General features: G+C 34.8%; 1 protein-coding gene across 1 annotated transcript in view; it reads right to left on the bottom strand.

Moving 5' to 3' along the window:
• Nucleotides 1-2,499: 2,499 nt before the first annotated feature.
• ADAMTS20 (ADAM metallopeptidase with thrombospondin type 1 motif 20) overlaps nucleotides 2,500-15,789 on the bottom strand; it is a 211,995-nt gene continuing 198,705 nt past the window's right edge. Inside the window, exons 38-39 of the mRNA XM_032248353.1 lie at nucleotides 7,621-7,725; nucleotides 2,500-3,885 (exon numbers count right to left, since the gene is read on the bottom strand). Coding sequence (XP_032104244.1) covers nucleotides 3,796-3,885; nucleotides 7,621-7,725 — 195 coding nt within the window. The 3' untranslated portion in view covers nucleotides 2,500-3,795. The remainder of the gene's footprint in view (nucleotides 3,886-7,620; nucleotides 7,726-15,789) is intronic.

The following is a 15,789-nucleotide window of genomic DNA, read 5'->3' on the forward strand; positions in this document are numbered from 1 at the left end:
ATAGAACTCATTTTTAAAAATTAGAAGTTCAGGCAACGACCAATGTTGATTGATTGCTATATTCAGCAGCCAAAATATATTTTATCCTGATGCATGACATCAAGGGAGAATCTGTACTCAGTTGTTAACAAGTTGTTGTTGCAAAATTATTGTTACTATCTTCTATTTCCATCAATATTTGTATATAATGTTAGGAGTCTTTTTGTGTATTTTTGGTTTTTTGATTTTTTTGACAGTCTGGTTCTATTGCCCAGGCTGCAGTGCAGTGGCACTATCATAACTCACTGCAACCTTTGACCTTCTGGGCTTGAGCAATCCTCCCACCTCAGTTTTCAGAGTGGGTTGAATTATAGATGCATACCACCATGCCCAGCAAATATATAAAGGATAATTCATGGTATCTTATTTATTTTAAAAGACATGTTTAAACAAGAATTTATATAAAAATTATATTTGAAGATTATAACATTGAAGGTAGATTATGATAGGTTAAGGATCTATATTGGAAATCCTAGAGCAAACACTAAAAAAAAAGAGAATTACCTGTTTTACAATTTTTTAAATTGCAGTACTGATTATATTGATTATAATCTTTCAGGAATAAATACTTCAATTATAAAAATCAATAAAGATATAGAAAAGATTTAAACGATATGACAAACTAACTTGACATAGTTACTGATTAGACAGGAAAATAAGATATTTTTGTTTAAATATAGAAAAGAGGCAAACATGGTTTTCGAATGAAGAAAAAGAACCAGTGGTGAAAGAAAGGAAAGGGAGACAGAATAATAAATGGAAAGAAGTCCTAGAGAATTCAGAGTGGGAGAAATCAAAGGCAGAGGTTGAGTGATTAACCTTAGACATGAGCAGGGAAATTGTTTCTCCATAAGGGTATAAAAAATAAATAAAATAGATGCAGGGAGCATGCCATCTTAAATGTTAAACAAGTAAATCATTATAAATTGTATATTAATATTTGCAACTAATTTAAGGTACAATACAAAAGCATGCTTTTTGGCAAGAGATTCTCAAGTGTTTTAAATTATATCCACATAAAGCTGCTTGGTTTTTATTCAGAAATATGTCTGTTTCTTTTTTTCTTTTTCTTTTTAGGGGCAGGAGACGTGGAGAGGAGAGGGAAAAGTGGCAGAAAGTTGAAAGAATTTATTTCCAAATGTTTTCTTTTTTGTAAAATAGCAATGCTATCTACTGAGAATGTAGGGGCAGAAAGAAGACAAAATATTTGAGGAAAACAGTAAGACTTTGAGATAGACAATGTGATGACAAAGAAAAAGAATTTAAAATAACAGTTCCAACTGAAAACTTATATTTTTCTTGTTCCCACTCTAATGGTAACTTTTAAAAAGCCCTTTAACTTAAAAAAAAAAATCCTAAACTAAAACTGACAAAGATAATAATCAAGCGATTCTCAGAAAAACCAATGTAAAAAAAGAAAAGAGAGATCCTTATGTACTCTAGTAATCAGGTAAATATAAATTCAGACAATGAAATACCGTGCTATGTTCCATCAGATTAGAAAACAAAACAAAACAAAACAAAAATACAGGTGTCATTGAGAATGTGGATCAATCAAAACTTTTATTCTTTTCCTGAGGCAATGTATTTAACCATTTTGGAGGTACTTTGGCCATACCTAGAGAGGTTGAAGACGGTATATCACAAGGACCTGCTTCTTGCCATGGGAGAGATTGTTAAGTTCCCACCCATTTCCATGGATCCGGGCATCCTACCCTACAGAAGTACATGTCCCTGCCCCATTGCATAGGACTTGGTCACTTGATTGGGTTTGGCCACTTGAATCTGAGTAGACACGAATAGACCTTGTATGAACACAAGCTTTTAGAGGCACTGCAAGTTGTTGGTAGCTTTCCTGCCAGGTTTCCTCTGCCACAAGAAGGGCACAGACAGGCGTGCTTCATCCTAACTGCACAAATTTGATTAAAAATTTCTTAGAATTGGCCGGGTACAGTGGCTCATGCCTGTAATCCCAGAAATTTGGGAGGCCGAGGCAGGTACCTCGCCTGAGGTCAAGAGTTCGAGACAAGCCTGGTCAACATAGTAAAACCTCATCTCTACCAAAAATACAAAAAAATTAGCTTGGCATGGTGGCAGGCACCTGTAATCCCAGCTACTAGGGAGGCTGAGGCAGAATAACTTGAACCCAGAAGGCGGAGGCTGCAGTGAGCTGAGATCATGCCATTGCACTTCAACCTAGGCAACAACAACAAAACCCCATCTCAAAAAAAAATTTCTTAGAATTTCTGAAGTGGAGTTATAGACACTTACAGTAAAAGTTCTCTTTTTAACATCTAAAGACAATAAAAAACAAAGTGCTAATGAATCATAAAAATGTTTATTACTTAAATGTTTATAAATTATAATATTTTAAATATGCATGAAAAGATTCCTGGATAATGTCACACATTTTGTATTAATGTTTGTAACTGGCTTAAGGCACATAGTACAAAATACTTCTTTTGATACAGAGATCTTCAAATGTTTATTTAACCACATTGGAACAAAATTGCATTAGTGCTTTATATGATACAATACATCTCTAATAAATGGTTGGTTGGGAGAAAAACACTGTGGGTAAAACAAGTACACTAGTATTCACTGGCAAAAATCTATTAGTAGATTCCATTTTTATTTATTTATTTTGGTTGTCAGAGTAAGTTGCCATAGAAAAATATTATTTGTCAACATGTCTTTCAAAAGCACATTGTTATGTAATACATGATTAAATTATCCACATTAAAAAAAACCTCTTAATACCTGAGAATTTGCCCATTGATAGTTAATTTTTATACTCCTTTATGCTCTGGCTTTGAGAAACCTCTGATATAAAATAACTTAAACATCTCTAATAAAACATTTTCATAAGCAAATATAATTTTATGTTTACCAAAATAAGATCTTCAAAAGAATTCTCACTTCGCTAATTAACAGAATACAGTATATAACTTTGAGAAAATAGATTTTTAAAGAATATATATACACACACACAAGAATTATAAAGGCAAAACAACACTGTTAAAACAATGTATTGTTCCTATAAGTACAGTCAAATTTGAGGTAGATTTTTAAAATTAAATTATATCATATCTTTATTATACCCACAAAATTTTTTATTATTTAACTCAAACATGCATTTTTTAATAAGCAATTCATATCTCATTTTGAGGACTGTTTTTTAATTGAAGCACCATAATCCACAAGTAAAAATTAAAGAAAAAATAAAATGAGGTATATAAACTGTATGACTAGAAAGCATAATCGCCCTGTGCTTTTTTATGTAACTATTGATTTGCTATTCACCTGAAAGATTCAATAATGTTTACAGCAATTTTGAATGTTTATTATCCTAATATTTAGTTGTTCTGTTTTAGCAAGTAGAATAAATATTTCATTGCACAGTATGATACTGAGCAGAGATTTACATGTGTGTTTACAGGTGTAAAATAAGTGTGGTCCAGTCCAAGATGTTAAGAGCAACATTGTCTTGGTATAATTCATTCAATCTGATATTCTCTATTACCAATTATTATGTTCTTTAACAAAAATCCTGATTAGAATCATACATCTCTTAAGTTTATTTTATAGGCCTTATTAAGCAGTGATTTGAATCCCTGATTAGCACCCTGAAAAAAAAAGGCAGAAACATATTTGACATGGAAATCTTGGGAAGGGAGAAATAAAAATATGAGCACCAGTTATTTGCATGTTCCAGAGAACATTCCTCTTTAGGGCATATTTCCCCCTTCTGAATGTTCATATGACTTGAATTGGGAGACCAGTAGTCAGGTGAGGAAGACACTTTCCACAGTACCCTCCACACTTGCCGAAAACTCTGGTTCCATCCTGAAAATTGGAATAAGAGATATAGAATAATCTTATATAAGCTGGTATCTGCATGCAAATAGCAGAAAAGAAAATGCTTTGAATCGTATAGCTAAAATCATTAGCAGAGGTTTCCTATAACAATTGCATTTGAGGTGAAAGATCATACCCCTTTGGTATTAGTTTAAATTGGTAGACATGGGAAAGTTAAAGGATATTAGATAACCTGAGATTCATATTAGCTAATTAAATATTATATACCACACTATAATTTAGACAATTTAAATCTCAATTCAGACTTAAATCCAATCCATATATTTCAATCTCAATCTACATATTTTTCATCTAGGTATCTATTTGCTTCAGTGGGTTTATTAAAACTTCTTCCAGTTTGCTATCCATTATTTACATAATTTTATATAACATTCTTTTAGACTAAATATATTGTATAAACTTGACTTTAAAGGTATATAATTAATATTCTATCCCACTTATCCCAAGCTTCCCTCCCCTAGTTCCCTCCTGCAGACTCCAGTGTGTGATGCTCCCCTCCCTGTGTCCATGTGTTCTTGTTCAATATCCGCCTATAAGTGAGAACATGCAGTGTTTGATTTTCTGTTCTTGTGTAAGTTTGCTGAGAATGATGGTTTCCAGGTTCATCCACATCCCTACGAAGGACGAAAACGGATCGTTTTTTATGGCTGCATGATATTCCATGGTGTATAAGTGCCACATTCTTCCTGTCCAGTCTATCATCGACGGGCATTGGGTTGGTTCCAAGTTTTTGCTATTGTAAACAGTGTTGCAATGAACATTTGTGCGCATGTGTCCTTATAATAGAACGATTTATACTCCTTTGGATATATACCCATTAATGGGATTGCTGGGTCAGATGGAATTTCTATTTCTAGGTCCTTGAGGAATCGCCACACTGTCTTCCACAATGGGTGAACTAATTTACACTCCCACCAATAGTGTAAAAGTGTTCCTATTTCTCCACATCCTCTCCAGCATCCGTTGTCTCCAGATTTTTTAATGATCAACATTCTAACTGGCGTGAGACAGTATCTCAATGTAGTTTTGATTTGCATTTCTCTAACGACCAGTGATGATGAGATTTTTTTTCATATGTTTGTTGGCCTCATATATGTCTTCTTTTGTAAAGTGTCTGTTTATAACCTTTGCCCACTCTTGAATGGGCTTATTTGTTTTTTTCTTGTACATCTGTTTTAGTTCTTTGTAGATTCTGGATATTAGCCCTTTGTCAGATGCGTAGATTGCAAAAAGTTTTTCCCATTTTGTTGGTTTCCAATTCACTTTAATGATTGTTTCTTCTGCTGTGTGAACCTCTGGAGTTTAATTAGGTCCCATTTGTCTATTTTGGCTTTTGTTTCCAATGCTTTTGGTGTTTTAGTCATGAAGTCCTTGCCTATGCCTATGTCCTGAATGGTTTTGCTTAGGTTTTCTTCTAGGGTTTTTATGCTGTTGGGTCTTATGTTTAAGTCTTTAATCTATCTGGAGTTAATTTTAGTGTAAAGTGTCAGGAAGGGGTCCAGTTTCTGCTTTCTGCCCATAACTAGCCAGTTTTCCCAACCCCATTAAACAGGGAATCTCAATTCTAAGCAAAAAGAACAAACTTGGAGGCATCACACTACCTGACTTCAAACTATACTACAAGGCTACAATAATCAAAACAGCATGGTGCTGGTACCAAAACAGTGATATAGACCAATGGAACAGAACAGAGGCCTTGGAGGCAACATCACACATCTACAACCATCTGAACTTTCACAAACCTGACTGGAAGTTTTTGAAGCTACATTTTTTCAAAAGCAATTTTAACTGTGGAGAACCTGAGTACACAGAGAATGGAATGGCAGTAAAATCTCAGAGTTGTATACTTCCCTATTCCCAATAGACTGTTGAAGTAAAAACTCAATCCTCGTTAAAGTTATTGGCAAATGAATATATGTTTGCATTCCCGTAAATATATCTGGATTTTACCAGTCTCAGTTTCACACCAGGCATCACATTTTAAGGAACAGTTATGTGCCATATTTTTTATTGAGGTAGAAGTTCTCAATGAAATAAACAATTAATCTTTAGAATAGAATTTAATAAAAGCAATATGCTTTGTTAAGTAAAGCACAATTTTATTGTCTTCAGAAACAGTATGTTTTAAAGGCTATGACTATTAGAATACTAAATTTTATTTACAAGGAATATTTACTTATTTATTTATTTTTGAGGCTGGAGTACAGTGGTGCCATCTCAGCTCACTGCAACCCCTGCCTCCTAGGTTCAAGTAATTCTCCTGCCTCAGCCTTCTGAGTAGTTGGGATTACAGGTGTGAGCCATCATGCTTGGCTAATTTTTTATATTTTTACTAGAGATGGGGTTTCACCATGCTGGTCAGGCTGGTCTCGAACTCTTGACCTCATGATCTGCCCTCCTTGGCCTCCCAAAGTGCTTGGATTACAGGCATAAGCCACCACGCCTGGCCTCAGGAGGAATATTTATATAAATAGGAGTATAACAAAATCCACTTTAATCAAAAGAAGTAAAAATTATAAAACATTAGAATATACAGGGGCTGCTGCTGGTGCCAATTTGTGTACAATATAGGTGAGAACACATAACCTAGATCCAGATTTACTGTGGGCAGGGCTATGTTATCTAAGATACAATAACCATAAGTAATAGAAAGCATTTCATGAAGTGTACTTGTTAGGATACTGTACCTGCAGAAAATTAAGTGGATTCATATGCTATAGTTACTATCACTATATAAATAAACTATAAAAATAGTTATAACTATCTACATAGAAATACTACATAGCAGTCTATATTTTTATAGATAAAATAATAATGTTATCTCTATAAAGATAGGAAAACATGAGTACATCATAAATATATAATTCTAATTGTTGAAAAAAACTGTGAAGGATATTTGTTAATTGACAAGTGACTCCAATGCCATCCCCATTACTAAAACAGTGAAGGAAGAAAACCAGAACTTTAACCCTCACTTTGAAATATTAAAATTTGTAAACCTTAAATACTTAAAAGTATAAAAAAAAAAAAAAAAACACTACCTTTTTTGAAGTACCTGTATTTCAAGTCATTAGCTACAAACTTGAGATAGACAAAATATACATGATCTGACATTTGGCAATTTATGTTTAGTTATCTGTAGCCCATATATAGATTCATATGTATACAAAAACCTACACATGTACTTTAATACAAATGAATCCAATTTCATTTTATAAATTGATGTAGTGCCCCATTATATGCAATAAACCCATTATATATAACATACCCATTAAATGCAATAGCTCAATAACCCCTTTTTTTTTTTTTTGACAGATTCTTGCCCTGTTGCCCAAGCTAGAGTGCAATGGCATTATCTTGGCTCACTGCAACTTCCTCCTCCCGGTTTCAAGCAATTGTCCTGCCTTAGCCTCCCAAGTAGCTGGGATTACAGATGTGCACCACCACACCTGGCTAATTTTTTTTGTATCTTTAGTAGAGGCGGGGTTTCGCCCTGTTGGCCAGGCTGGTCTTGAACTCCTGACCTCGTGATCTGCCTGCCTCCCAAAGCGCTGAGATTACAGGCGTGAGCCAGGATGCCCGGCCACATTACTCTTTAGTTATCAAATTTTATATAATTTTACATTTAAGGTAGATAACCATTAATGTTAGTTCACAGCCCAGAAGTATTTCAAACAGGCTTTTTGGTCCAGCAAGACTTACCTCTGATCTTTGTATGCTGACAGAGGTATACCTCCCCTGAGTGTGCCACTTTGCTGTGCTGGATATCTTCATCCCAGTTCCTGCCAAATTAATGCTAAACCGCCCCTGGATTGTAAATAAAACAAACAAAAATAGATGGAATTTATAAAATATTTAAGAATGCTCTTGGCTAAAAACATCTGAATGGGAGTTATATAAGGACGGTTTCAAAATACCTTTCAAGGTATTTCAAGGAATATTTGAAGAATATTGATATAACGTTACTGTAAAGAAAATGAACCAGTTAAGGATTTTGAAAATTTATTACAAATAAGTCTTCTCAGTTACAAGTGACAACTGAATTAATACTACATAATGATATTTGTGGAAGAAGTAACTCACCAACTCTAGGACTCTATGACTTGACAACTAGAGCTAACAGTCCTGTAGAAATTAGCAAGTCCCAAACACTGCATGTTTTCACTCATAAGTGGGAACTGAACAGTGAGAACACATGGACACAGGGAGGAGAACATCACAAATCAAGGCTTGTTGGTCGGTAAGGGGCTAGGGGAGGCATAGCCTTAGGAGAAATACCTAATGTAGATGACAGGTTAATGAGTGCAGCAAACCACCATGGCATTTGTATATCTATGTAACAAACCTGCACATTCTGCACATGTGTCCCAGATCTTAAAGTATAATAAAAATAAATAAATAAGAAATTAGCAAGTCCTGACAGAAATGGTTCATGGGGAGCAACATTTGCCATACTTTAACATTTCTACACTTTCCATTTTTGACCCCTCATTGCTCACTTCCATGGTGTTTCACCTTGGACATATTTTCCAGAATCTCTGTTATTGTATCATCCCTTTTGTGGTAAGAACATTACTTCTTAACTCACCACACAAAACTATTTAATATAACATCGTTGTCCTGGAAATTATATCCATTTTAAGCACCAAGAACGGTGTGTAAATGTGTGATACCACATGATTTACACACATTCTGGTGTGTGGGTTGCCTATGAGTTTTATGACCATTTTTATGTCAAAATATTTCAGACTATCTTTGTTAACAATTAGATTGTAAATGTTAACTGAGAAAAATGTGTGACTAAAATGGGTAACATTTGCGTCATATTTATATAATTTTACAGTACAGATTTAAACATTGAAAAGTAGAACTACAAACAAGTTCAGTCTATTGACAATGTTCAGTATGCATATAGATTCAAAACAATATTAAGGCATTCTCTGATTACATCACAATATCTCAATAGCTTAAGACTCATGAATCTTGAGCAAGGCTGTGATGAAACATTGGATTTTATATTATAGGAATGAAAATATTATCTTGTCATAAAAGCAAATGATATATAAACTTGCTATATATTATGAATTATTATGCAAAGGATATATAAAATTGCTATATATTATGAATTATTAATATTGCTAAAACAATTAGATATCAATATAGTTATTAACTTGGATTTCTTAGCAATCTTACATTGCATATTTTCCCATTTAAAAACAAAAAAGATCAAATATTTTCATAAAACAATGACAATAAATGGAGAATTTTCCATTGCAAAAACAATTAGTTTTAGATAAATTTCAAAGAAGATGTATCATATACAACATCATTTGGTTATGAAATTTAGAATATGAGCTCTATGTCAGCTTCATTGCTATATTCTCAGAGCCCAGAATAGGGCCTGAGTTCTCAATAAGTGTTTCTGAATGGATGAATTAAGTGCAGCATTAAAAACATTAAATAGTAGCATTATAAAAGTAAATACACAAATACACATATGAAACTCTTCAGACTCTATGTAGTGAATGACACTAAAACTAGACAAGGTAGTATTTTATGTTCATAAATATTTGATAAAAATAATTGATTCTTAGGATGTATTATTCTATTTGATACTTAACCTGATACAGGTTTTGCATTGTATACCTCCAGTCTCACATTCCTTCACAGATAGGCTTTTCACCAAATAAAGTTATTAAAAAATAAAAATATATTCTATGATGTAAATTTCCTGTAACCAGATGTTCCTTGAGTGCCCGGATTGGGCCATGCAACCTAAATACTGTCATTCCATTCTTCCATTTGTTCTCTACCTCCCTGATCAATGTGTCTTTAAAGTATTCAAATGTATACACACTAGAAATAAAAGGAATGAATATGACTGACTACTAAGAGGTTTAGGTGGCCATTAACACAATTAGTTGAGTCTAGAAATATCCATTGTTTCCTTTCTCTGGACTAATTTTCATGAGCTTTACTTCTGTTCTTAGTCCTCATTTAAAAAGCTATATAATATAATCTCAAAAAATGGTAAAACAATTATTTGAAATTTGGTAAGATGTTGACGGAGCTAAAAATACATCTCAGTCATTTGTTTAAAATTAACTGACTGGCAGAGATGGTGTCAAGTACCATGAAACTTCAGACAGATCTCACTCTCAATCTGTTCAGTGAAATACCATATGTACCTAAAAAACATAATTCAACGAGAGAACTGTAAGTGCCATAAAAAGGGACTTATACATTCCTATAGGATTTTAGAAGTAATAAATAAGTGAATAAATGTGTTAATTACTTTAATTCCAATACTTCATTTAAGATTAAATTTAAGGCTCAAACCTAATCTTTAACCTAAAAATTAGTTCAGCAAAGGAGGTACTCCCTTTTTCTTTCTCTCTCTCTCTCTGTCTCTCTCTCCATATACCCATTTGTAGTATGAAATGTCAGGAGAGTAGATACATGGTATGATGCTTATCTCCTCTTCTACTCTTCCGACATTTTGAAGAAACAGCCACTACACAAAGTAAAATTCCAGTAGCCAAATCACAAATGGAAAGTAACATGATTCAAAAGATATAGGAATTCAATAAATTGGAATGTCTGTTCTTGAGCAACTGGCTGCATCAAATAACAAAGTAGGTATGGGTAAAAGATAGAGGAGAAGCATATAGATAGATTAAGTTTTAATGTTTCACTTCTTGGATTGACTGGTTGGTTCATGTGTGCTCATTGAATTATGTTTTATAATTTTAAAATGTACTGTGCACATTTCATTATGTATGTATTCTATAGATCGAATATAATACCAATACAGATTTTCCACTAGGAATCTTTGTAGATATAGAGTTGATTCTAAAAATTATATGAAAAGGCTATGGATTTAGATAGTCTAAATAAACTTGCAAAAGAAGAATGAAGCTGGAGGACCCATACAACTTTAACACTTATCATAAAGATATCCTAATCGAGACAGTATGGTGTTGGTGAAGACAGAGACATGTAGATCAAAGGAACAAAAGACCCACATAAATATGGCCAATTGATTTTTGACAAACGTAGAAAGGCAAGTAAGTGGAGAAAACATTGTCTTTTCAACACAAGGTGTTAGAACAATGGGCTATCTATTTGTTTTTGACTCAGATAAAAAATTAAATCTGTAAAACCCTCAGACTTAATAATACAAAATTTAATTCAAAATGAATTGTAGGTCTAGATGTAATGCATAAAACTATAAAAAGTTTTTGAAGAAATCTTCCAAAAGGAGAAAATCTTAGTAATTTGAGTTTAATGATTTCTCAGAAATGACTCTAAATGTACTGTCCATAAAAGAAAAATTTGACTGTATTAAAATTGAAAACTTTGGCTCTACGAGAGATACTTAAGAGAAAGAAAAGACAAGGTTCAGACTATAATGCCATATCTAACAAAAGACTTGTATCCAGAACATATAAAGAACTCTCAAAACTCAACAGTAAGGAAACAAACAATCCAATATTTTAAATGGGTAAGATTTGAAAATACGTATTACCAGCTGGGCACGGTAGCTCATGCCTGTAATTTCAGCACGTTAGGAGGCTGAGGCAGGTGGATCACCTGAGGTCAGGAGTTCAAGACAAGCCCGGCCAACATGGTAAAACCCCATTTTCACTAAAAATACAAAAATTAGCCAGGCATGATAGCAGGCACCTGTAATCCCAGACACTCAGGTGGCCGAGGCAGGAGAATTTATTGAGCCTGGGAGGCAGTGGTTGCAGTGAGCTGAGATCGTGCCACTGCATGCCAGCCTGGGTGACAGAGTGAGACTCTGTCTCAATAAATAAATAAATAAACAAGAGCCTAAAAAGGCAAAGGACATAAAAAGAAAGGAGGGGTAGCAATGCTGATAAAAGACAAAGGAAAATTCAAGTTCCCAATTATGAAACCACGACAACGAAGGGCTAAAAATACTAACACATAAAGAAGACATAACACATAATAAATATTATCTATCAAGTCACACAGCAACAACTTTTATGAAGCAAAAACTATGAGCTATGCATGGAGATACAGACACACCCTAATAAAAAAAATCGCTATACCACTTCCAGTAACAAGAGAGATCAAGTGAACAAAAGTAAGGAGATGATCTAAACAGTGTAACGGAAGGGGTAGATCTATGGATATATATTAAACTCCACACCCTGATAATAATGAATACATATTCCAAATATCTGACAACTGACTCTAAAGTGGTTGCTGGCCATGATTCATGGACACTGGCCAAATGTGAGTTTTTCTCTTACTTTTATGTAATTACCAACCAGTTAAAGAGTTTCATATTACTTTTGTTTTATAAAAGTTTCTGTGGCTTTGCAAAAAGCACAGAACATTTACTTCACTTTTGATATATGCATTCTAAAGTCACATCACACTCCTTAACTTTGTCTCATATTGCAATGTAGCAAAGTTTATTTTCCCAAAGAGTGCCATATGTGTCCATTCTCTTTTTAGCATTCCTATCCTAGACTACCCTGTCGTATGCAAACACAGACGATGTGGGTTTGATGAATCCCAAATAACAGAATAAGTTCTTTCTGTGACATCAAACATCTGGAGAGTATTCAGGCAAATGCTGTGTACCATAACACAGAATCTGGTTTATATATTGACAGAGCATCTCCAAAAATATTGGGCAGTTTGTATTTTTGGTAACAGTAGCCTTGAGCAGATAAATACAGGCTGAATACAGATGGGCACATCTCCATTTGACAGCATGTGTCTATGCCCAATGACATCTAATTTTGGAAATGGAACTTCACATTTCAGAAATGTCTAGAAAATCATGCAAGGGAGACATCTTGCCCCAGTGAGCAGAAAGAGCATTTTATTGATGGTTCTGTCTATGACTTTCTTAAGGGTCTTGGATAGACTATTAACATGAAATGTCTGTTTCTTCAGCTATAGACTGGTAATCCCAATTTATAGCTATACAACTTTTCCAAGATATTATAGGAAAAAAAGAGAATTACAGAGAAATTAGAGAAAGGAAGTTAGAAAGAAATGGAAATAGCTATTTTACTATTTAAAAACCTGATTATACAAATGTGTCATTCAAATTCCATGTACATGAAGAAATATTTTGTTTGTAATAACTGGATTTCTGTTAAGATATTTCCTATAAGGAAAGTTCATTAATAAAATAAAAGAAAATTTTGAATCCACTTGACAGTTGTGATTTACTTGTTGTATATGCATTCCCTGTGAATTTTGTTGATGCCTCATTTATCACACTTTTCTCGATTCAATGTGTAATAACAATGACCAGATTTCCAGAACTGGGTGACATTTCCAAAGTAATGACATTTGTCAGGCCTTGTATTAGCAGGCTACGTTGCATTGTCAATTTGCTTATTTCTAGTTACATCAAAGATATGACCAGAAGGCATAGCTTAACAGGAAGATGAGTTGTTGGACAAAGTTGACCCATCTTCAGATAGGTTGACCATTATAGAATAAATAATCTCCATTTAAGAGGGTCAAAATGGATGTGTAACCAACAAAAGATATCCACATATCAAGGAAAAAAACTGTTTAGAATGTTAAAAGTTTTAGATTATACATCCTTGACTTAAGAACAGGTTTGAAAAAAAACAGTGCAGGACTTCAGGGGAGGAGGGGCTCAGCAGGGAAAGGACAGTCCTAGGAAGGGAACTGAATGGAAAATAGTAGGTCAGAGTCACCATGTTGGAGGTAGGTATTTATTATGAATAGGGATTTGAGAAGAAGTACTTCTAGAATGGTGATATAAGGAGCCCATGGACACTCTCTCTAGTGAAACAAACATGATTGGTGAAAATTATAAATATAACCATTACTTAAAGTCTCTGAAATTTTTTCTATGGTTATACAGCAAAGGTAGAAACATTTATTCAAAAAAATATATTAAATCTAGGTAAGAACAGAGTGAACCTATGGCATCTGAATCGTGGCTCACCTTCTCTTCTTCCCACCTCAGCAAAATGATCATTTTAATCATGGTGAATTCAGTTAAGGATACAGAACTCCATTTCCCCCTAGCTCCTTGTTAAGGCTATGGTTTCTCTTTGAGAAGGGAAGGCATCAGCGTTTCTCAAGCAGCTCTGTACTGCAGAAGTTCTGTTATAGGAAAGAGTAGCTGAGAGTCTGAAGCTCCCTTCTTCCACCCAGTCCGTACTCATAGAGCAGTCAGTCTATCACAGGCATGGTAGATCAAGCACACTAGGCCTGAAGTGTCCCCACAAAAAATCAGTGGTAAGGCCAACACTCCATTCTGAGAAGGTCAAAAGCCAAAAAGGCCAGGGATTACCGCCATGTCTCAGCACTTTATTTATACAGCAGGGGTGTTACTCTGAGAAATGGGCCACTGTCCCTGTCCCCAGATCCACAGTATTGCAGAGCATCTTCCCAGGGAGAAAATCTAGTTGTAAAAACAGGAAATTCACTAGCTTTTCCTAATGTAACTGAGCTTATTTGCAATAGAACCTGGAGAAGTTCAAGTTTAGGCATGCTAGGAAAAAGAAGATTTTAGTGGTGTTTTTTTTTAATTGCATTTTAGGTTTTGGGGTACATGTGAAGAACATGCAAGATTGCTGCATAGGTACACACGTGGCAGTGTGGTTTGCTGCTTTCCTCCCCATCACCTATATCTGGCATTTCTCCCCATGCTATCTCTCCCCAACTCCCCACCCACCACTGACCCTTCCCTATTTCCCCCCAACAGACCCCATTGTGTAGAGCTCCCCTCCCTGTGTCCATGTGTTCTCATTGTTCAACACCCACCTATGAGTGAGAACATGTGGTGTTTGATCTTCTGCTCTTGCGTCAGTTTGCTCAGAATGATGGTTTCCATGTTCATCCATGTCCCTACAAAGGACACAAACTCATCGTTTTTGATGGCTACATAATATTCCATGGTGTATATGTGCCACATTTTCCCTGTCCAGTCTATCATAGGTGGGCATTTGGGTTGGTTCCAGGTCTTTGCTATTGTAAACAGTGCTGCAATGAACATTCGTGTGCACGTGTCCTTATAGTAGAACGATTTGTAATCCTTTGGATATATACCCAGTAATGGGATTGCTGGGTCAAATGGAATTTCTATTTCTAGGTCCTTGAGGAATTGCCACACTGTCTTCCACAATGGTTGAAGTAATTTACACTCCCACCAACAATGTAAAAGTGTTCCTATTTCTCCACATCCTCTCCAGCATCTGTTGTCTCTAGATTTTTTAATGATCGCCATTCTAACTAGTGTGAGATGGTATCTCAATGTAGTTTTGATTTGCATTTCTCTGATGATCAGTGATGATGAGCATTTTTTCATATGTTTGCTGGCCTCATGTATGTCTTCTTTTGTAAAGTATCTGTTCATATCCTTTGCCCACTTTTGAATGTGCTTGTTTTTTTCTTGTAAATCTGTTTCAAATCTTTGTAAATTCTGGATATCAGCCCTTTGTCAGGTGGGTAAACTGCAAACACTTTTTCCCATTCTGTTGGTTGCCGATTCACTCTAATGACTGTTTCTTTTGCTGTGCAGAAGCTGTGGAGTTTGATTAGGTCCCATTTGTCTATTTTGGCTTTTGTTGCCAATGCTTTTGGTGTTTTGGTCATGAAGTCCTTGCCCATGCCTATGTCCTGAATGGTTTTGCCTAGATTTTCTTCTAGGGTTTTTATGGTGTTGGGTCTTATGTTTAAGTCTTTAATCCGTTGTTAAGAGAAAGGTAGTAGCTCCATGAAAGCAAAATGGTAGATAAGATTGAAGTTTAACAGCAAGAACCAGGGAATGAGACAGCTAAGAAAGGCTCTTCTTGGGGACTTTCCTGATCTCAAAGACAGACTATAAGATTAATTGAG

Source organism: Sapajus apella, unplaced genomic scaffold (genome assembly GCF_009761245.1).
Source record: "Sapajus apella isolate SASKATOON/1434 unplaced genomic scaffold, GSC_monkey_1.0 scaffold66, whole genome shotgun sequence".
NCBI lineage: Eukaryota > Metazoa > Chordata > Mammalia > Primates > Cebidae > Sapajus > Sapajus apella.